At 41.2% G+C, this 21,713-nt stretch overlaps 1 protein-coding gene across 1 annotated transcript in view; it reads right to left on the bottom strand.

The window, feature by feature from the left end:
• Positions 1–21,713, bottom strand: part of PPM1H (protein phosphatase, Mg2+/Mn2+ dependent 1H) — a 202,388-nt gene that overhangs the window by 81,802 nt on the left and 98,873 nt on the right. The window contains exons 2-3 of the mRNA XM_039503148.1: positions 16,188–16,356; positions 3,645–3,989 (exon numbers count right to left, since the gene is read on the bottom strand). Coding sequence (XP_039359082.1) covers positions 3,645–3,989; positions 16,188–16,356 — 514 coding nt within the window. The remainder of the gene's footprint in view (positions 1–3,644; positions 3,990–16,187; positions 16,357–21,713) is intronic.

The raw sequence follows: 21,713 nt of genomic DNA, 5'->3' as shown, positions 1-21,713 counted from the left end.
ATATGGATTCATTTGCTTTTTAGGTTATCAAGCAGATGCAAGTCACTCTGTACAGACCATCCAGAAAGTAATGTCTTATTTTTATGCAGGTTCCAGGCTTCTCAGTCTGTTTTACCTCAAAAGAAACACAGGAATTTATTTCATCTACATTAGAAAGATGAAGGGCTGAGGTAACTCTCTTGGGATTTGAACTTGTGGCTCCAGGAGTGATGCTAAAAAACCCGATATTCTGAAATATAATGCTTGCATCACCAAGTCAACCCTCCTCTTGTTTTCTCAGTTATTTAAACAGTGGATTCTTTCAAGTGTTTCCACCCTTCAAAATGGCAGAAATAGGACGACATATTCTCATCTCTCAAGATCGCCACCATTTTGATCTGAAAGTTTTACAAGAACAGTTTACTATATTTCATCTACACGGAATACAAATCTTAGTCCTGATTTAGAATCTCAAGTTGAATCCAAACCTGGTTCTGGATTTGAACACCACCTCTTCAGCCCATCTGTTATTTTAGCAGTAAGCCAGCTTTGCATCACTTAACTGTATCACAAACTAATTTTCACCCCAATGTAACAAAAACAAAAAGCTATTAACTCAGTCATGACCTGAGAGCAGGATAACTGGGGGTGAGGATATACCTTTCAGATGGGAGCGTACTCTGAGTGGCACTTTTTCTACATAAGGCTGAGTGTAGAGTGGAAGCGCTTTTCTTTAGTCTCTCTTTAAAACAAAAAAAAGAAAAAAAGAGGTAGATGGCTCACCTGTGATGCACAAAGCGATGCATACACCCCCAACAGGTGAAATTCAGATAAGCCCCCTTTTGCTCAGTTCAGCAAGCTGAGTTTGATTACGTTATCTGAGTAGCTTAATATAGAAGAATACTTGGAAATACCCTTCTAGCTCCCCAGGACATGGCCTATAAACCACTCAGGGTTTGTCCAGACTACTGTTTTGGGTTGTACTATAACTCGAGTTAACAAATGTAATTGTAAATGCTAACAATGAACACTCAACCGAGTGTGGCCTGGAATAAACATTTGTGATCTCAGGTTACAACACGGAAATAAATTAACACAAGCTACAACACAATCAAACATTGTAGTCTAGAAAAAAAACAGACAGGAGAGAGGTTAGTAGTTTAAATAGCTGAGTAGGGTAACAGCCTTCCATGGAAGATAAACAGGGTGCCAAGTGGTTTACTGTGTGGGGGTGTGGTCGAGTGAGCACTCTCCAAAAGAAATCAGATTTGACAGACACTGGAATTATTAATTGAGTTATGACTAAAAGGGAGTTACACTGAGTCTGACACTTCAGGCAAGACAGGGAAGACCTAATTAGCATTTAAAAGGAGGCTGGGCAGAAAGGAATAATGGCACACAACACTCCAGGGGAAGAGAGGAGTTGAAGACCTTCTATCAGGCAGTACCTGAAGGGATGTGCAAAGAGGGTTATATGTACCTACCCAACACTCTATCCTGGTTCAAAGGGTTCCCATGAAGTGCTGTGTGTTGAAGGAAAGAAAACCAAGAAGTGTGCCTGCCTACTTTAGGAATGCTGGTTTTTGTTAAACATTGAGTGCAATGGTACATTGTGCTAGTAAGGAACCCATGTAAATAAGCTAACTCAAAAGGGTTGGACTAGCATAAAAACAAAACATGGATGAGGTACTAATACAGAATGACCACAGTGATATCAAGGAGGCTCACACCATTACTTCAGACAGCACCAGGTGTATAAAGAAGGACAGAGTTAGAGAGATGGGAGGGGTGCGTCAGCCTTAGAAATGTTGCTGTTACATAAATCTCTCTCTCTCTCACACACACACACACACCAATGTTATTCTTTTGCTTAAACCCATTATAAGCACAAGATGTTATCCAGACCTTAGACTGGATACATTGTATTTACTCCTATTTTTTCCCTTAATAAAACTGCTTTTTTTAATTAGAATTGTTATTGCGCTGGGGTAACCACTGAGAGCTGTTCCTGGAGACAATGATGGAGAGGCAGAAGTGGGGGTAAAAGGTCCCCAGCCTGCAGCATTTGATCAGGCATGGGGCAGGAGATGCTCATTCTGAATAAAGCCTACCGTGATGCCAGCTAGTGACATGGAGAAAGACAAATTGCCATGATTCGTGTGCACAGGCCCTAGCACAATGGGGCCCAAATTTCAGGCAGGGCCCTCCGTGCTATACTAAGCCATGTGCATTTATAATGATATTGATATACTTCATAATACTAATTTAAATATAGTTGATTCTGTGCAACTTCTATCATCGTGTTGTGTAATAGTTAAAAAAAAGATTTGTAATAAAAATGTACAACATATTTTACAGTGAATATTTTCAGTTGTATGGTAGTTTGCAAAGAGCTTTCTGATTCTTTGGGAAGGAAAGCACTACACAATCACTGTAATTACTTGCATGTGGAAATGAAACAGTCCTTTTCTGGAATAACTGCTGCAGTCTGCTAATTAGTCGCATGTACTAAGACTAATTCACATATATGAGGAAAAACTATGATTGAGTCCTGCCTTTGTACTTCACCTTGAGAATAAAATCGCTGGGAAATGCTTAGTTTAAACTTTTCTGCACAAAGAGGAAGCTTTTTTAAGACATAGAGTATAGTCATTTCCTAAGGCCTGATCCCACAAGCACTTACCAGGCATAGTTCTAACTGCTAGGAGCGCTCTCAGGCTGGCAAGCACTATGCACAGTGGCAAGAGTTTGCAGAACCAGGCTCCGGAAGGGGATATCCACTCAGGGGTGAATCCCTGGGCCCACTGAAGTCAAATGGAAATTTTGCCACTGACTTCAGTGGAGCCCGAATTTCGCCCCAAGTATCCATGTGAGTAAAGCACAAATGAGTGGAGGGGTGAGGCCCACCCCCGCAACAATGGGCCAGGGTACAAGGCTACTGTGCAGCCCCTATTCTAGCCTGTGAGCTAGAACAGCCATTGCTTCTCCACCCAGATGCAGTGGGTACTGGGGCTCTTCCCCTGGTCCACCCGCAACCTGCCACAACATGGCCTCCTACATCAGCCATGCAGGGCTGCTGCAGAGACCCTGCCTGTGGCATGAGGGGTATAGATGCATCCTCTGTGCAGCTCTTTCTCCCACACCCCCTATACAGGGCCAGAGGCCATCCCACTGCACCAGGGTAAATTTCACCATTTTTTATTAGGAAATATACAGACCAGCGTAAATAATTAATCTCACCATTGAAAGCTGATATCTACTATTGTGGAGCAATGTAGCTTTCTACAAAATACATCTCCTTTTTTAAAAAAACACAGCTTCTAAAAGCTACGTCAGCAAGTTAGACAACAATGTGACAGGAAGAATGGTCCAATGGTTGCTGCCTGGGGCTGAGGAGACCTAGGTTCAATTATTTTTTCTTGTATAATCTTGGGCTAAGGAGCCTCTTTGTGCAACAGCTCCCCATCTGTAAAATGCCCCACTCAGAGAGGTGCTGCAAGGATAAGTACATGAAAATTGTGAGGAGCTCAGATACCACACGACTGGGAGTCAGCAAATACACACCTAATTCTAGATTGAACAAGTGAAAAGAAAGTCATCTCCCCCAACCCATGTTACTCATTATACTGAGTAACAAGTAGTCAACAGCACTGGAATACACCTACCATTTCTTTGAATGCGCTTTCAATAGCTCCAGTAACAAGGCTCTCATGCTGGATCTTCTTCTCTGTAAAGAAGCGTGTTGGAGGGGTGTTGGGTGAGCCCGGAGCCCCAACCCCCCCACGCAGGGAGGCTGCCCTGGTTAGAGTTCTGCTGTTAGCGACCATGCTTTCTGGCTCCTCTCCCAGGCAGGTTGGGGGAAGGACTGCAGAGTTCTTCAGGATCTCCACAATCTCCTGCAGCTGCTCCACAATATGGTGATGAAGCAGTTTGGATGCTACAACAGCTGCCCCAGATCCAGCATGTCCGTCAAACAGTGACCAGTAGTACAAATTGATGCCATCATTTTCCTGTTTATGAGAAGAAGAAAATCACAATGTACACAGTTATCAGTGTTGTCAGTGACCCTAGCACCACTGACAGGTCAGCTACAGTCGTTAAGGTGCAACTAACTGTTCCATGATACAAAGGGTAGGTTTCTTTCTGGCAAGGAGAAATGTGTCATGTCATTTGGCTTCCCCCCCTTCCCACCCCCCTTCTGAAAAGGCTGATAAATTTACAGTCTTCAACATACTGCACCAAACATGTCCAGGAGGCACGACACCTCTGGGATAGGAGGCTAGTTAAACATGCACTCTATCTTTGCTCTCTCTCTCCCTTGTGAATGACAAATGGGTCACTTGCAGTGAGGCTAGATACTTCTGCATTGTTTCACTCAAATGTAACTTTTCAGTTCTCATTGTGGAGATAAACGTATCAAATCTCACTTCTTTGCTGCTTCCATCAGTTTGCTGGTTTATAAGTTTACATTCTCTTTTGGTAAGGTAAAGACACTGCTGGGCATGAACTGGCACATATCGTCACATCCTGCATGTTCTCTGCAAGTCACACGGCAGTAATATATATTTCTCAGATCTTTCTCTTTTTTAAAAATGAATATGATAGAAAATACAGCAATGAGAAAATTGTGCTCCTAAGTCACGTTGGCACTTCTGAAAATCCCACCCTAAAACCACCACTCAGCACAGCGCTTCAGCATGTGCTTAATATTAAGTCTCATTGAAGTCAACAGGAACTAAGCACCTGTGTATGTGTTTTGCTGACTCGGGGCTTAATTTAAATTGACAGACACCCACAGGCAATGTTATTATAGCAACAGACACTGCTGTGATAGAGATTTACTTCATTCTGTCACAAAGGACAAAAAAATCCACCTCCACTCCACAACAAACCAGCACAAGGCCTACATACAACATAAGTTCCATAGGATTTGTGCTGGCTTGCTATACCAGGATGAATTTTTACCCAAAATAAGCAATGAGTCAAGGAGCACCAAGATGCAAAGAAGGCCATATGAAAAACAAACTTAGGTAATTTCTCAGAGGTGTGTCACAAATCAGCATGTCAAGGAAGGGCAGTCAATCTGAGCTACTACATCCTAATCCTAGCACAAAATCCCCTCTGCGATATCACATGGTTACCCCATCACCGTAAATTCTTGCAATTCAAAATGCTAATGAGCTCTATTGCACGAATTAAAATTTCATTATTAATCCTAATGTTGCTCTAATGGCATGCATCTTTCAAGACATGAATTATAAAATGATTAAGTAAACCTCTCTATCTGGTTACCTTCCCCAGACCCGAAGAAGAGCCCTGTGAAGCTCAAAGGCTTGTCCCCTTGCACCAACAGAAGTTGGTCCAATAAAAGATATTACCTCACCTACCTTGTCTTTTTCTAACTATGACTTTTTTTAGCTTAACAAAACACGATGAGAGCCATACTTACAGAATGGGGGACTGCCTCCTGTAAGGTAGTGACTGAAAAGGACTTAGCGGTCAATAGTGGACATGCAACCCAACATAAGCGCCCAGTGCAATGTTGTCACAAAAAGGGTTAACGCAACCCTTTATGTACAAAGAGGGGAGAAGGGGGTAGGAGTAGAGAAGTGATATTACCTCTGTGTACAGCATTGATGAAACCCACACTGGAATAATGAATCCAGTTCTGGTGTCCACATTTTAAAAAGGGATTTTGAAAAACTAGGGAAGGTGCCAAAAAGAGCCACAAAAACAATTACAGGGCTAGAGAAAATGCCATATAGTGAGATATCTGAAGAGCTCAATCTGTTTAGCTTATCAAAAAGAAGATAGAGAGGTGACTTGATTACAGCATATAAGTATGTTCAAGGGGAGGAAAAAAACCCTGATACTAAAAGGTTCTTTAATCTAAAGGAGAAAGGCATAACAAGAACACATGGGTGGAAGCTGAACCCATACAAATTCAAATTAGAAATAAGGCACACATTTTTATCATGCAGGGTGATTGACCATGGAAACAAACTATCAAGGGAGTTGATGGATTCTCCCATCTCTTGATATCTTCAAATCAAGGCTGGCTCCCTTTCTGAAAGATATGCTTTAGCCAAATGCAAGCTAGGCTTTAGTCAAACCAAAGTTATGGGGTTCAGTACAGGGATAACTGGGCAAAATTTAATGGTGTATGATATACAGGAGGTCAGATTAGATGAGCTAATGGTCCCTTCTGGCCTTAAATTCAAGATATCTGTGAAAGCAGCATCCCATCCAATCTCATTAACTAGAAACATGGGGTGAAATTCAGGCATCTTTGGCTTCAGCGGCACCAAAATTTCACCCATGGCTTAAAATCACTCAAAATTCACACTAGTGCTGGTTGAATCAATTCTTTTAAAGCTGTTTTTCCATAGGAAATTGGGTTATTGTCTGACTGAAATTTTTCACCAAAAGTGTCTGCTTACTTTGGAAAAATTTGATATTTTGTAAAAAACAAAAATTCCCAAACTCAAAATATTTCTATTCAAAATGGTGCTGTTGGCTCATGTGAGTCGTAGTTTGAGTTACTTATGCTCCCATTCTCCTCTGTGGGCCTGGCTCTCTGGCTGGACTATAATTTCCCATGAAGTACCATGGCCAATGACCCCTATCACAGATGCCCTTCCCTCACAAAGAGAGGAGAAAGTGGTGCATCTTGGAAGATGCAGTCCAGCCAAAGAACCTAGCCCACAAAGGAGAGCATAAGGCACCTGCACTACAACTCGCATGAGAGTAGGTGGCTCCATTTTTGAATAAAAATACTTGTTTTTCAGCTGAAGTATTTTGATTTTTGATATTCCAAAAAGTTTAGAGGGTTTTGTCAAAATTTTCAGCAGAAGCCCACCCCTCCCCTCCGTTTAAGGAAGGCCCTTGCTGGTCAGAGGGGGCGCTATGCCAGCATGGCTCTCTGGTTCTGTCAGCAGCGCTTCTTCTGTAGAAGTAGTATTTTCTAGACAAGTAGCCCTCCCTGGGTTAGGAAGGGAGCCTGAATGAGTCAGCGTACACACACTCTTCCTCTGTCTCCCACTTGCTCGCTTATGCACCTAATTCCTGACTTCACTACTCATTTCCTGTGCCCCAGCTGGGTGCATAGTCACCAGGCTCTGCCTCAGGATCAGGGAGAGCAGGCCGCACTCCTAACCCAGCTGCAGCTCACACACTCCGTCTCCTCTTTGTCACCCATAACTATGGGAAGAGGAAGGAATAGTATCATCCACAGACATGCATGCCATCAGCAGGGCTACAAAACAGATGAAATTAGCTCAGTTTCTTAAAGATCCTGCTCTTAGGGGCTGCTCCAGCCAAGAGCCTCAACTTCACCAGAGCAGGGAAGGGAATCAACTTCCTCTTAACCAGGCGGCATGGATGGGGCAGACATAGCTGCTCTAACTCTTATCTCCCTAAGATGCCCACATGAGAGATCATTCACTGAGGTCCAGTACTGATTTGCCCTGCATCCCCTGAGGCAGCACAGCAGACCACGGGCCCCCTTTGCAGTATAATAAAGTATCAGATACCAGAAATCCCTGACAAACAAAATGATGGAATGATGAAGCTTATCCGTTGTAACCTGGCAGGCAGCATGGGGCAGTGGAGGGGACACTGAGCACTCAGGAGACCAGGGTTCCAGTCCAAGCCTCCCCCTGGCATGCCGTGGGACCCTGGGCAAGTCATCTCACCTTTCTGTGCCTGTTTCCCCTTCCACACCTTGTCTATCTTGTCTGTTTAGACTGTAAGCTCTACAGCGCAAAGACTCTCTCTTACAGTGTATGTGAAGAGTGGCCAGCCTAATGGGACCCTGGTCTCACTTGGGGCCTCTAGGTGCTGCTGTAATGGAAGTAATGAGAACTTCAATGAATTCTATTAAACAAAATAATGTGTTTTAGTTTGAGGCTAGAGAAGACGTGGAACACATGGCTACCTACTGGCAATCTTTCCTGAGAGGTGTGAAAGTAGAATGAATTATATTGTAAAAATAAGAATGGATTAAAGAAATGTTGTATGTACCTTTAAGCAGAAATAAGAAATGTTGAAATACAGGTGCCAGGAAAAGAAACATTAGGCATAAACAATGGTGCTAATGGCGAAACATTAACAAAAGATGGGTAATAGTTAGTAAGGAAATAAGATATGCATGCCTAGCCCAGGTAAACTTATCTGATTCTGCTTCCTTTGTTATCTTGTTAAGTTCTCACCCTTTTATCTGTATAAATAAGATAGTTTGTGTCTTGCATGGTGCTCACATTATCTGGGTGTTATTAGCAGAGCGCTGTGCTAATAAAACAGAGTGGTCTGACAAACTGAGAGTCCTGAGTCTAACTTTGACAGAGGGGACAGGCAAGAAATCATGAGAGACCCTGTTTTTTTTTTTAAATATTATTTATTTATTTATTTTTAAAGAACAATTGTAAAAAGGCTCCTTTTAAAGAAAGTAATTTTTTTTCAGCTTGTGATGCCTCTCAGAATATGCAAGTACAGGAAGAGGTCCCATGACAAGGACATTGCATGGGACTTCGAAGCCCAGGTTCAGTTTTTTGCTGCTCCACAAGTTTTCCTTGTGACACTGGGCAAATCACTTAGGGTCTGTCTACACCGGCAAGTTTCTGCACCACAAGTTATACCACTTCTATTAAAACCTTGGAATTAAACTGCTGATGCGTGTCCACACTGTGCTCCTTGTGATGCTGGAGTACATCCACATTAGCAGCTCTTAAAACGGCAAAGACAGCAGTGCATTGTGGTAGCTATCCCATGGTGCAACTGGCTGCAGGGTGCTTTGGGAAGGGTTTGCAATGCCTCATGGGGCATGCACAGTGTCACATGATGCAGGTTGCCCAATCCCATTGTTCCATGGGCAGCCTACTACATTGCCAGCTGCTTTTCAACTGATGGGGGGGGGGGGGGGGAAGAGAGGGACAGTGTGTGTGTGACAGGGACTGTGTGTGTGTATGGAGGAGGGAGAGAGACAGTGTGTTTTGGGGAACAGAGTGTGTCAGCATGCTGTCTTGTAAGTTCAGACAGTGGCAGGAAGCAATCAGTCCTGAGGCAGGGGGAGGGGAAATCCCCCGACATCAGCCCCTGCCGCCCTCCCTAGGCTCTCTGCACAGCACTCTCTCTCTCTTTCACCCTCCACCCCTGGGTTCAACAGCATGAGCATCCCACATTAATGGTTTGCTTTGTGTCCCAGCGCAGATCAGCACAACATGCAAAGGCCGTCAGAAACGGTACTTTGAAAGGGAAGGGGCGCATGTCTCCAGGGCAGCCGAGTTCAAAACAATGAGCAGAGCGGTCACTTGAGGGATTATGGGACAGCTCTGGAGGCCAATTACAGTGCAGAAAGCAATCAAGTGTCTACACTGGCAATAGAGCGCTGGAGCCTCTGTGCAAATAGCCTTACGACTCTCAGTGAGGTGGTTTTTTTGCAGCACTTCAATTGAGGAGTTTCTGCGCACAAAGTGGCTTGACAGTGTGTTCCTGTCTGTAGTTTGAGCACAAAAAGCTGCTTTACTATGCAAAAACTTGCCAGTGTAGACAAGCCCTTACTCTTTGCCTCAGTTCCCCACCTGTAAAATGGGAATAATGGTAGTTCCCTACAATAGAGAGGTGTGAAGATCAAAATGTTGGTGCCATTAGGCATATCCCTAGATAACTCAGGAGGGTAGAAAACCATAGTGTTAATGAAGCCTTTCTGTACTAGGCCTGAAATGGACCAAAGTTATTTTATGCTTGTCCAGAGTCCCTCCATATTAAACTCTAGTTGAATTCCCAAGTTAGAAGTGAGAATGGAATGTGTAACTGCTCCTTATCAGTACAACACGGACAGCAGGAGATAGTAAAAAGAGGCCCTACTTGTGTTTAGTTTAGAAAGAGGGGAGACAAGGTAATAAATCCAGGAGTAAACCAAGGTAACAGCCTTGAAAAGTTACAAGATGAATTGTTTGCTGTCAAGAATGATTTAATCTGTTTGATGTAATTGCCAGCTATACAATATGCCTATTATATGGGAGGGGACTAGAAGGTAGAAGGGGGGTGAGTGGGCAATGGGGGTAATGAGGATGCCTTGTTGAAGTCATGTATAAGAAGAGACACACAGCTTGCATCTGTGTGCAGGATTTGAGATTGTAATATCTCCCTTTGCACCTTACTTGGGCTCAAATAAACTTTTTCTGCATTCTCCACCCTGGTGTGATAATTAGTGCGACGCACACCGGGCAACGAACCACTGTTTGCTGCCTCAGGCCTTTTGGGCCGGCAACAAAAATATTGAAGATTGTGAGACATTCAGATATTATGGTAATGAGGGCCAAAAAATACTTTTTCTTCTGCTGCTGCTTAGTGACTTGGTCACATTTTTTTTTATTTCAGTGGCAGTCACAAAGCAAAGCTTTGAGTAGCCAGAATGGCTAGCCAGTTGTTTTTGTGGCATGATAGTGGAAAAGTGAAGCACACAGTTCACAAACAAAATTTTTCCCCGTGAAATTAGCTTTAAAAATATCAGTTCAGTCTGTTGCATTCTATAAAGTAACTGTCGCTCAATCCAGCCTCTCCCCCTCCACTTCTTGTTTGGCTGGTCTGAGTCCTTCAACTGGAAATTTAATTAATCAAAACATAGTAATAATAATAATAATATGAAAAAAAATCTAAAGTGTTTCTTTTTTAAATTTGGGAAAGATGCAGACCTCTGACTAGGCACCAGAGAAATAATAATAATAAAATAAGCAGACATCTCACTGCACTGAATCCCAAAATGCATTTCTAGTCTGCTGTGAAATGTAATCAGCTTCAGGCTCCTCTGCTACTGGACCTGGCTGAAAGCTAGAACAGCAGTCTCCTGGTTTTGTAATTATAAGATAAATTAATTTTGACCTTTTAAAAATATGCAGGCTTTAGAGATGTGGCCTTTGTTTTTAAGAAAGCAACAAAGAATCGTATGTGAGACTGCATGTATGTGCACAATAAGAGCTTGAATCACTGACAAAATCATACAGTACACAACAATACAATTTGGGGCAAACTTTCAGGCAGGCTGGAAACTAGCCTGCCATTGCAGATGAAATGCAGGTGCAAATCTCAATAGTTACATATCCAACTACTTGATTAGCACCTGCAATCTCGTATTTAGAAATGTATTCTTTAGAAATGGCTCCTGCAGTGAATCATAAGTGCAATAAAATGCACCCAATTTTTTTCCAAATGCACCCTCAAAATGCAAGCTGGACCACTGAAAATATATATCTGTGGGTCTAACAATAAAACAGAAGTGGGCCAGTTGTCACCTTCACTAACCAAATGGTTGGTGAAACACTTCCTGATGTCACAAATGACATGTACAGTAGGCATTGTTGTGCAACGAACCTTAAGTCAAACAAAAAACAGATACTCTTTGAAACTGGATGTGCATGAATGACACTATGATATTAACTAATCAAAATTATCCTGCTTTAAGTTAATATTGTGTCATATTAGTGAATTATAAGTACTAAATATTCAATCCTGCATTCTGACTGATCAGCAACCATGGCAATATCCTCACACAATATAATAGGTTGGAACTTGTTTTATTTACTTAACTGCATCTAATATTGTCAGGGCATTCTCTCCTCCCCACAGCTGCTGACAATCCAAAACACAGAATTTAATGATATTTTAATATAGATTCTAAGTATAATCTTTTCAGTTAAAACAAAATGTCCAATCTGGGATCAAACCTAATTAAGTATTTACTTTAGGATCAGGCTTTTGGATTCTTTTCTTCTTCTGCTTTTGTTATTTTGTCAATTTTATTTAAAAAAATGTTAATTTCCTTTTTCCAGGTTTCCTTGCTTTTTGTGGGCAAAAAAGTAGCCTTGCATCCCTTTCTTGCTTCTCCTCCTCTGTATACCCACCTTCCTCCTCCTCCATCTCTTGGGAGGCTCTAACTTTACAGCTCAGCTTTGAGGAATCGGGTCCCAGTCCTTCAAGCTGATGCACATAGGCAGCTTCCTGTCCCCAGGCAGAGCCCCACTGATTTCAATGGGGCTCCCCCATGTGGACAGACTCCCACATGCGTGCAAACAGCTTGCAGGATCAGGGCCCTACTGCAGTGCTTCGCTCCCACTTCCAGCTGCAAAGGAAAGTCTGCTGGAAGCCATTTGCTGATACTGCACCAGATGGCAACCTCTCTTGAAAACTACATTTTAGTATTGCTTGGCAGGCATTTCACACATCTCCAAGCAGCACTTCGATCATCCTGGTTCACGGGGGCTGGGGATTTCCAGTTACTTTGATCAAATGTTAAATGAAAAGGATTTTACAACTTCTAAATTTGGCTGCCATTTAAAAGTCATACAAGCGTCCCAGGGTATGTGAGAAAAACTGAAGATGAGAGAAGCAAGAAAAGGCATGTGAGCTTGCAGAGCATGTTCTGTCAAGTAGTAAAGAAACCTGAAGAAAAGAAAAACAGTATTAATAAATCAAGAGATTGTAAAACTTAATTTGCATTTTCTTTAATTGTTTTAACTATTTTAAATACCTTTTCCTTAAACAATTATTCAATAAATCCTTTCCTTCCACCCCCCCTTCCTTCCTCTATTTACATGGAACCCTTTAATAATCACAGTAAGATTTCAGAGTGTGTGTCATTGCTGGGATATCCCTACTGAGTGGTTGCAGAACTCAATTTTGGCCTTTTTCTAACAGCCCATGAGGTGAAATAACACCACAGCAAGACACACGCATGAAGTTTCTCATCTCTTTAATTCTACATACTAATGTGATGCAGAAGTGCCTGCATTTTATATAATCTTCCTCATATTAAAAAAACAAAATCCTATCATAGTAACAATACAGTATCCTTAGCACTGAGACAACACCAAAGGCAGCTACAGATAAAAGATCTGCTATGCTTTAAGTAATACAAATAATTAATAATAATAAAGATGTAACATCTTGTCTTTTTTCATGGGTTCAGTCCAGAATACACACAACCAGAAAAAAAAAAAAACACCCTCTGCTAGCTGCTGGAGCAAGACTGCCCTCTAGTAGCAAAGTTTCTCTAGCCATATGCTCCCTCTTTTGGGAAAATATTATATTTGCAATTTTAAATCTGCAAGCACTAGTCAGACACATAACTTTGTAAGGTGCACTGCCCTATAGTGCTAATACATATTATAGCATCCTCTTGTGGTCTCTATTTAGCAAATGTGGAGGTAGATCTATAGACAGGATATATAAAGAAAATGTATCAAGGATGGGATATAGCATGACAATATTTACGGTATTATTTGCTATCATGGAGACCCATAGCCCCTCACCTGGAATACTGTGTGTTTGTGGTCAACCTCTTTCAAAAAGAGATACAGAAGAAATTGAAGAGGCCCACATACAGGTAACAAAAATTAGAATTATGGTAAAACTTGTGTGTAGAAAGATTGTAAAGATTAGGACTGTTCACTTCAGAGAAGAAAGGGCATAAGAGTAGTAAATTAAATAACAAACAGTATGAAGAAAGTAAACCTCAGATTCTATAAACCGTTTTTCATAACATGGGAACATGTGGACATTTAACTAGGCTGGAAGTCAGCAAGTTTAAAACTGATAAAAAGAAATAGTTTAAAAACATAATTAACTTGTGGAACTCTGTTATCATGGAGAAGATAATGAGAACATCTACTGATTAATGAGTTACATTTATCTAGAATTAAAAATCATGTAAACTAGGGATAAAAAACCACTAACTGCCTTTGATTGGAAAAACCTATTCCCTTTGGGTAAACTATTACGTAAATAGACAAACACAAGGTTTTTACCTTCCTATGAAGCATTTAATTGTGGCAACAGTTGGAGACAAGAAACTAGATTAGATGGAATATTAGTGTGATCTGGAATGATATTTCCTATGCTCCATGAACATCAAAACAGTATATTAGGCAGGAAGACAAAAACAGATGCAACAGCTAACTGTACATGTATCAAATTAGTACACTGCAGGATACTAGCATGGTCTTCACTTGTTTTAAAATGAAATACCAAATGAGGTACACATGTGCAATTACTGTGACTGTGTGTACAAGTCATGCATTGCATGTTTACATGGCTATGATAATAATTTGTGCATGCAAATACAGAATAGATTTGCTGAATCTCATTGTTTGTTTGAATTATTTAAATGCATAACTGAATGACTATTTTGCCTAAGCAATTGAAAGTTTAACTTGTCAGGACCTTGACAAAAATCTGTAAAGGAGCTTAGTGACATTTTAAAAAGAGCCTAATTACTATTTGATGTTGTCATTCTCTGCTGTCCTGGTGTCTTGAACAATTTCAAACTCACTTTGATCAAATATAAAAAGATTCTTCTGTCCCAGTTTTCTTGGTTTTGATGTTTAAGACCTTCCCTCACCACCTTTTACCTGTTCATACCCTCAGGGCAGAGACTGTGTCTTCTACTTGTTTGTACATATGTTTCTGTAACTGAGAAGTTCCACATATATTTATGGGGCCGCCCACGGCGGGAGAGGCAAGTGGGGCAATTTGCCCCAGGCCCCGGGCCCCACAGGGGCCCCTCAGAGAGTTTTTTGGGGGCCCCGGAGCGGGGTCCTTCATTCGCTCCAGGGGCCCCAGAAAATTCTCGTGGGGGCCCGGGCCCCCAGAGCTTCTTCCGCTCCAGGACTTCGGCGGCTGGGGGTCCTTCCACTCCAGGGCAGAAGGACCACCCGCTGGGGAATTACCGCTGAAGCAGGACCCGCCACCGAAGTGCTGGGTCTTGCTTTGGTGGTAATTCGGTGGCGGAGGGCCCCCGCTGGGCATCTTCGGGGCACTTCGGCGATGGGTCCCGGAGCGGAAGGACCCCCCGCCGCCGAATTACTGCTGAAGCGGAGGCCCCCTGCCGCCGAAGACCCCAGACCCCCTGTATCCTCTGGGCGGCCCTGTATATTTATGGTGCCTTTAAAATAATAATCCTAGTTTGTGAAAGACTGAGTGAGAAATGAAACTGAAAACATTATGGGGAAGATTGCTGATCTGACAGGCAAGCACAAGCACCTAAATGGCACCAATGCATGCATTCTGTTATCGACACATCATATTTCAGTGTCATATAGTGTTTGCCTACACATACCACATACAGTATATTCTACAATGGCTAAGGCTACGATTATGCACCAAGGCTGGAGCTGTCAGCAGGCAGCTTCGCAGCTCTCAGCCATTGCTGGTGGCAGCCCCCAGCAGCTCCTAGGCGCTGGGAAGCAGGAGGATCCCGGAGCTCCCTGAGGGTCCTCCAGAGTTCCCACTCACCACTTGGCTCCCTGCAGCAGCCCAGCCGCAGCAGTGGACCCCCACAGTGTTTCAGCCACAGCGGGAGAAGGCGCCAAAGCCCACAGCTGCTGTGGTTGCTGGACCTTCCTCCCTCTCCATTTAGTCAAGGATATTTTTAGTAAAAAATCGCAGCTAGGTCACAGACATCTGTGAATTTTTGTTTATTGCCCGTGACCTGTTCGTGATTTTTACTAAAAATATCCATGATAAAATCTGAGCCTTAACAATGGCCAATCTTCTACCGATTGTAAGAAACCCTCTATTTGACTATTTATGTCAAAATCTGCCCACAGGAGAAATTTCTTCCATACCCAAGACTCTTAATGATTAGCTTATATCATGAAGTACATATATCGTTTTAACTCCTAGTTATATATAAATATTGAGACTATGCATGATTAAGGACTATTTCTTTTATGAATCCTACTAAGTTCTCTCAATAATATTTTGTGGCAGTGAATGCCACTTGTTAAATATGTATTGTAGTAAAAAAGTATTTCCTTTTATCTGTGTTAAATATGTTGCCTTTAAATTTTGGTTAGGTTCTCTTGGGCTTGTGTTATGAGAAAGGATCGACCAGCCCACCCAATGGACCTTCTCTAGATTCTTCATTATTTTATAGCATGTCCCCAATCATTTTTTGTTTCCTCTCTAAATTAGAAAGCCCTCTAAATGAGAAACATTTTGCAGTATGTGAAATTCAAAATCCAAAAGTGGAGCTATATAAAATGAGCGAAGCTTTCTTTGATAAAGCAGAGCCAATTAGGTCACAGAGGGGTAACAAGAAAATCTGCAACACTTAGAAAGAATTCTTGGATTTTTCATTGGTCTTACACCATTGTCTACTTATATTAGTTTGTATTTCTATTCTGACAGCAAGATGAGTGGAGGTTACTTACTGAGTTTTCTTTCAGTTGTAGTCCTTCTCCATTTGGCAGTGAGGACCTTCGTTTGGTGGATGTGTTTTTGTTTGGTGTGGAATTGGTGCCTCCAGTTTTCTTCTTTACAAAAAGCACTTCACAACTTGCTTGGTCTTCATTGTGTGTGCTCTTCCCTGCATTTATTACCCTAGAAAAAACAAAAGGCATGTTAGTTTTAGCAAACCTCAGCAAACAGTGATAGAAGCTTCTAAATGACTTACCAAAAATCAAAGGAATGTGGCCAGAAGGTTTCTAAATACTCATAAGCTTAAAGTTTGACCTTTGATATTTATGAGCATAAGATTTGTTTATGAGATTTTTCATAAACAAGCAAGCATTTGGAGCAGTACAAATTTAAAAATATAAATGACAACCACATGAGCATTCATTAATTGAATCATTTCTACGACATCCATACAAGGAAACATGAATTTTAAACCAAAATTATACTGGACAGATGCCTGATGAATGGATGAGTCTGGTAATGTTTGTACGTCCCAGCTAAAATACAAAAAAAGATTTATAATTGCTCTTTCCATTTAATTCATATACCTACAATCACTCTCTAATAGCTATGGCTCATAATGGATAGGTCAGCTCCAGGAATCTACTCTGTCCAGTTCCTCTGACTGGTACAAGCAGAACATATCTATCAAATAGAATGCTCTCCATACTGATGGCACAGAATGGAAGGAAGTGACAATTATAAAGCACTTACTCGTCAATTAAAAAAAATAAACAAACAGTAGGAGAGATGGTATGTGGGATGCAAACTTCAAAAGAGGTGCTCCTGTCTCTTGCTTTAACAGGCTGGCAGAGGTTACTTGTAGTATGATGAAGTGAGAGGGACTCATTTTACAGCTCTCTCTTTCCAAATTCATTTCTCTAGGCACAAAGATTGTAATGCAGTGCGCATTTGGGACATGGTGTTGTAATGTTGCATCAATATGGGCATGATAGAACATTGTTTTTCAGAGGCAACATTATCACATTTGTGTCAACGGCTCAAGTAAATGCAGAATTCTGATAGTTCTGCGTGCCGAGCCTATAAAACCTGGGCCAGACTCATGAAACCAGGGCACTTCTGTGAATTTCAGGATAGATGATAATCACAACACCTGTTCGTCTGCAAACAGAAAGTGCAGGTCATAATATTTGCTAACAGTATCTCTAGCCAGACACTTTATGAAACAAAATGATGGATACTCTGAAGTACGAATTCTGTAAAGAAGAGCTTTAAAACCATGAGCATAAGTATTTGATTCGAGTATTTCAGAGATTGGACGTCAGTTAACTAAAACAAATGAACAAACTCAAACCAACCTTAGATGCAGATTAATTATGCATTGTTTCAATGTGTGTATTTGTACTATACATGACCTGGAAGGTGAGTGTGTACTGACCTGGAAGTACAATAGCCTTAGATGTGTGAGAAACCTGTACAACATGGGATTATGTCCCATTACAACAATATAAAGTTATTCCCCTTTTGATTAAATGATTGTCTTCTTTCAAGAACACATTTTCTAACCCACCCCACCTCTCTCCAAACCGTTAAGTCTCCTTGACAAACCATTGTGTGGAGAGAGGATACTCCTGTTGCTGGAGTTTTGAGCCAGATGGGGCTTTTATTTATTTAAATACATTGCACACTCCTGATAACCATGCGAAAGTACATGAACAACCCAGAGGCACCTCACAACCCATTTAATAAAATCAAACACACCTGATTCCTTGGTTGCTGAAATTTTTACCACAACTTGTGTACCACATTTTACACTCTTTGAAAATCCTTAATCAAAATTGTGGTGGTTTTTTTTGAGTGGAGAGGGAGAAGGAGAACCACACAGACATACAAAAAGATCCACAGTCCACTCTAGGCATCATTTACCTATTCTTACCAGATTAGAAAAAATCCAAATTCCATGTCACTCCATTTTAAGATAAAAATATCCTTTTCTCTTTAAGAGCAACTTGTTGCTTTATTGTATATAAATGAATATATTTTTTTCTTTTACTAAAAGCAACTCAGTTGTACCCTGAAAAACGACACAGCCACTAACCATAACCATACTTGTGAATGAACAGATCATTGAACACCACCAAATATTACTATGCTGCAATCTGACACACAAGAATTTGTACACTGTTAACATTTGTATGCATATTACCCCCGCTGTTTGCAAGGGTTTGTTGTATATAAATATCAACTGTGGATGAAACTATTTTGAGACACTTGCGAGTAAGGGATTAAAGGATGTGTAGTTTCAAGCTATCTGTCAGCAGTTTTGCAACTCTGATTAACTCTTATGCCCAATATTTGCCAAGGTGGAGTTTAGATATTTGGGTATAATGGGTTTCTGGTCTGAAGACGCATCATTTTCTGGATGCATTTGGAAGGCTGCGGTGTGATTTGAAACAGAAGAAGAAGTGAAAGTACAAAGACACCAGGGTAAATAAGCCAGTGGGTATTTACTCCCTGATTGCCAATGTGACAAAATAGCTAAAAGCATTACTGAGCAACAGAAAGCCTAACTAAAGTACTGTATTATGGCTTCTAAATATCTTCCTGTAGCTTAGCCCATCATTTTCTCCTCCGCGTGGCTTGAAATGGTTTTCAACCACCGTTTAAGTCATGAACTTAAAAAGCTAAAGGAAAAGAAACATTAAAGCAGCAAAGCTGAGCATATAGGGTGTTCTTTACTGTGAGTCAATACTATTAGCTGCACCTGTTCTGCACAGATCCCAGAACTGCCCTAACTCTGTACTTAATGCTAGACTAAGAACTACTATTGTGAGACACATTGTGCCCTTCGGGGCTTGTTAGGTCTCTCTCTCTCGCACTCTCTCTCTCTCTCACACACACACACACAGTTATTTATAAAGCTGCTTTATCAAGCAAACCTCTCAAGGCACTGAATGGTCCCAAAAGGCTGAAAGAACAAAGTGACCCAATAGTAAGTAACCTGGTTTGGCAAAGCAATTACCATTAAACATCTGACGCTTTGTACTTCACTAGTCAGATGTGCCCATGTGTGGAACTAGTTGGTAGAAAGGGAAATGATCAAAGGAACTTGGGACACATTCAAATGATGGCTTAGGAGGATCCTGAAAGCTATGGTCTGGCCATCTAACTCTTCTTCTGTGAGGTATTTCAATGTCTCTTTGGCCTTTGTCTGATTAACTCCACTCTTCCGTCTCTGAAGAGGTTCTCTTATTCTGGAAATTCTGATGGAAACTTGGAACATCGCAATGTAGCAGTTCTTTCCAGCAAAGGCATCAAATGCTGCAGCTTCTAGGCACTGAACATGGCTCTAACCTGATGCTGGGCCAGCCCCGTACCCTCACACAAAAAGGCCTTGAACTTCTGCCACTTTTGGGAAAGGGATTCAGTGAAGGTCCAGGCTTCCCCGCCCTCCCCCAAAGCTTGGGCTGCATTTGGAGCATATATCGTTGATAATACCAAATGTTGATGCCCAGCACAGAAACCGATAACACCTTCTGGACAGCTTCAAGCAGCTCTGGGTGTTTTCTCCTGCTTGAAATCTTTTTCATCTGACAGTTTTAGCCCAATGTCAAGCAAATGCTTGGCCAAAGAGATGAGCCTTGCACTGCAACACGAATACAAAAGAAAATTGCTCTTGAATGTTGTCATGCTCCCTTTGGAATTCGTAAGTATCTGCTGGCTTAAAGTTGAAATGACAAAATATTTTAAAGATAGAATTCAGTGTTTTAAAGTTTTGCTCAATAACCCTAATAACTAGTGTATTCAAAACATTGTCTTTAAAGTATTTAAACAAACTGTACATCACCTTTAAAAACATAGGCTCAGGTTTTCAAAGGAGCCTAAGGGAATTCAATGAAATTCAATGGATTTGGGCACCTAACTCCCTTAGGCCTCTTTGAAAATCCCATCCATATTTATTAAAGGTCCAGATCATAACTGGCCTGGAGCAGATGATGCACAAGCAGGTGTAGATGCTACCAGTGTGCACGCTCCTCTCCCCTGTGGTTCCCAAAGGCAGTCCTGAGTCTGCCTTTCTCCTCTACCATCAGACTATAGAGAATGGTGCTGGTATTTTTGCCCTCCACTTCCCACTCCCACAAAGCTGTGGCTTTAAAACTACAATATCACTCCAAAATGTGGTGACTTAATTGTATTTTAGAAAGCAGGATACGATCAAAGAGCTTTAAAGAACTCAATATACTTGTAAAAGTAAACAAAGACTTCATATATTTAAAGGTGAGAGGACATCCAACAAGATAAATCAGCAAAACATCCAAGTTTCTTGCTTATACAACCACAGTGGCATGAAACAGATAATATAAAGATGTATTGCTAAGTTCCTTTCACTCTATTTAGAGCAGAATATGCTCTCTTTTTCCACACTGAAATAGTACAATCTTTCCTTCTGCTACCTGACACAAGTGTTCTATTCGTGTATACGTGTTTCAAAATTCCAGTGCACCTACATTTTGCTCTACGAACTGGAAAAAGTGCAACAAATTTTGTTTTTATAGTGAAAATTTGGCTTCTGATATTACTTCTGTCTGAACTGCTGGACTAAGTCCACATTGCGTACTAATTGGAGGCCACTCCACTATACACATAAACCTGCCATGAACAAAACTGTGGGATGCAATTAAGATGATCAGAGAGCACAGGGGTAGGCAACCTATGCACGTGTGCCGAAGGTGGCACCCAAGCTGATTTTCAGTGGCACTCGCACTGCCCTGGTCCTGGCCACCGGTCCGGAGGGCTTTGCATTTTAATTTAATTTTAAATGAAGCTTCTTAAACATTTTAACAACATTTACTTTACATACAACAACAATAGTTTAGTTATATATTAAAGACTTGTAGAAAGAGACCTTCTAAAAACGTTAAAATGTATTACTGGCACGTGAAACCTTAAATTAGCGTGAATAAATGAAGACTCGGCCACACCACTTCTGAAAGGTTGCCGACCCCTGAGATAGCAAGTGTGAAAAATCAGGACCGGGGCTAGGGGGTAATAGGCATCTATATAAGAAAAAGACCCAAATATCAGGACAGTCCCTATAAAATTGGGACATCTAGTCACCCTAGATGCAATGTACAACAAAGACTCAAAATGAAGGCCATTAAAAACTATTAATGCTGGGAACTCAAAATAGCAAGGGATGCTTTCCTTTAGTGCAAATAATCCTATGATCAGTTTCATTTTTTTAAAGTTTCTGTTGTAATTAATTTTGAATAAGGACAGTGAGGGGACACCAAATTGGTATGAACCATAGGAGTGACTTTGGGACTAAAGAAAGAGTGACATTGCTTGAAACGAGGAACATTTAAGAGTTATCCATGCCATGAAAAAAATCTAGCTGCACAGGGATTGCTTAAGAAGCAGTTCAATGCCATAATATCTTTAACTATGCTTCCCAAGCAATATGGAATATGAAATTTTTTTTAGGAATAAGGGAAGTGTAAGCAAAAATTAGGTGAATGCAATAAGCATTTAGCAACAAC

This window comes from Mauremys reevesii, linkage group 1, assembly GCF_016161935.1.
Source record: "Mauremys reevesii isolate NIE-2019 linkage group 1, ASM1616193v1, whole genome shotgun sequence".
Taxonomy (NCBI): domain Eukaryota; kingdom Metazoa; phylum Chordata; order Testudines; family Geoemydidae; genus Mauremys; species Mauremys reevesii.
Note: the sequence above shows the minus strand (reverse complement) of the source record. Positions and strands in the feature narration are given on the sequence as shown.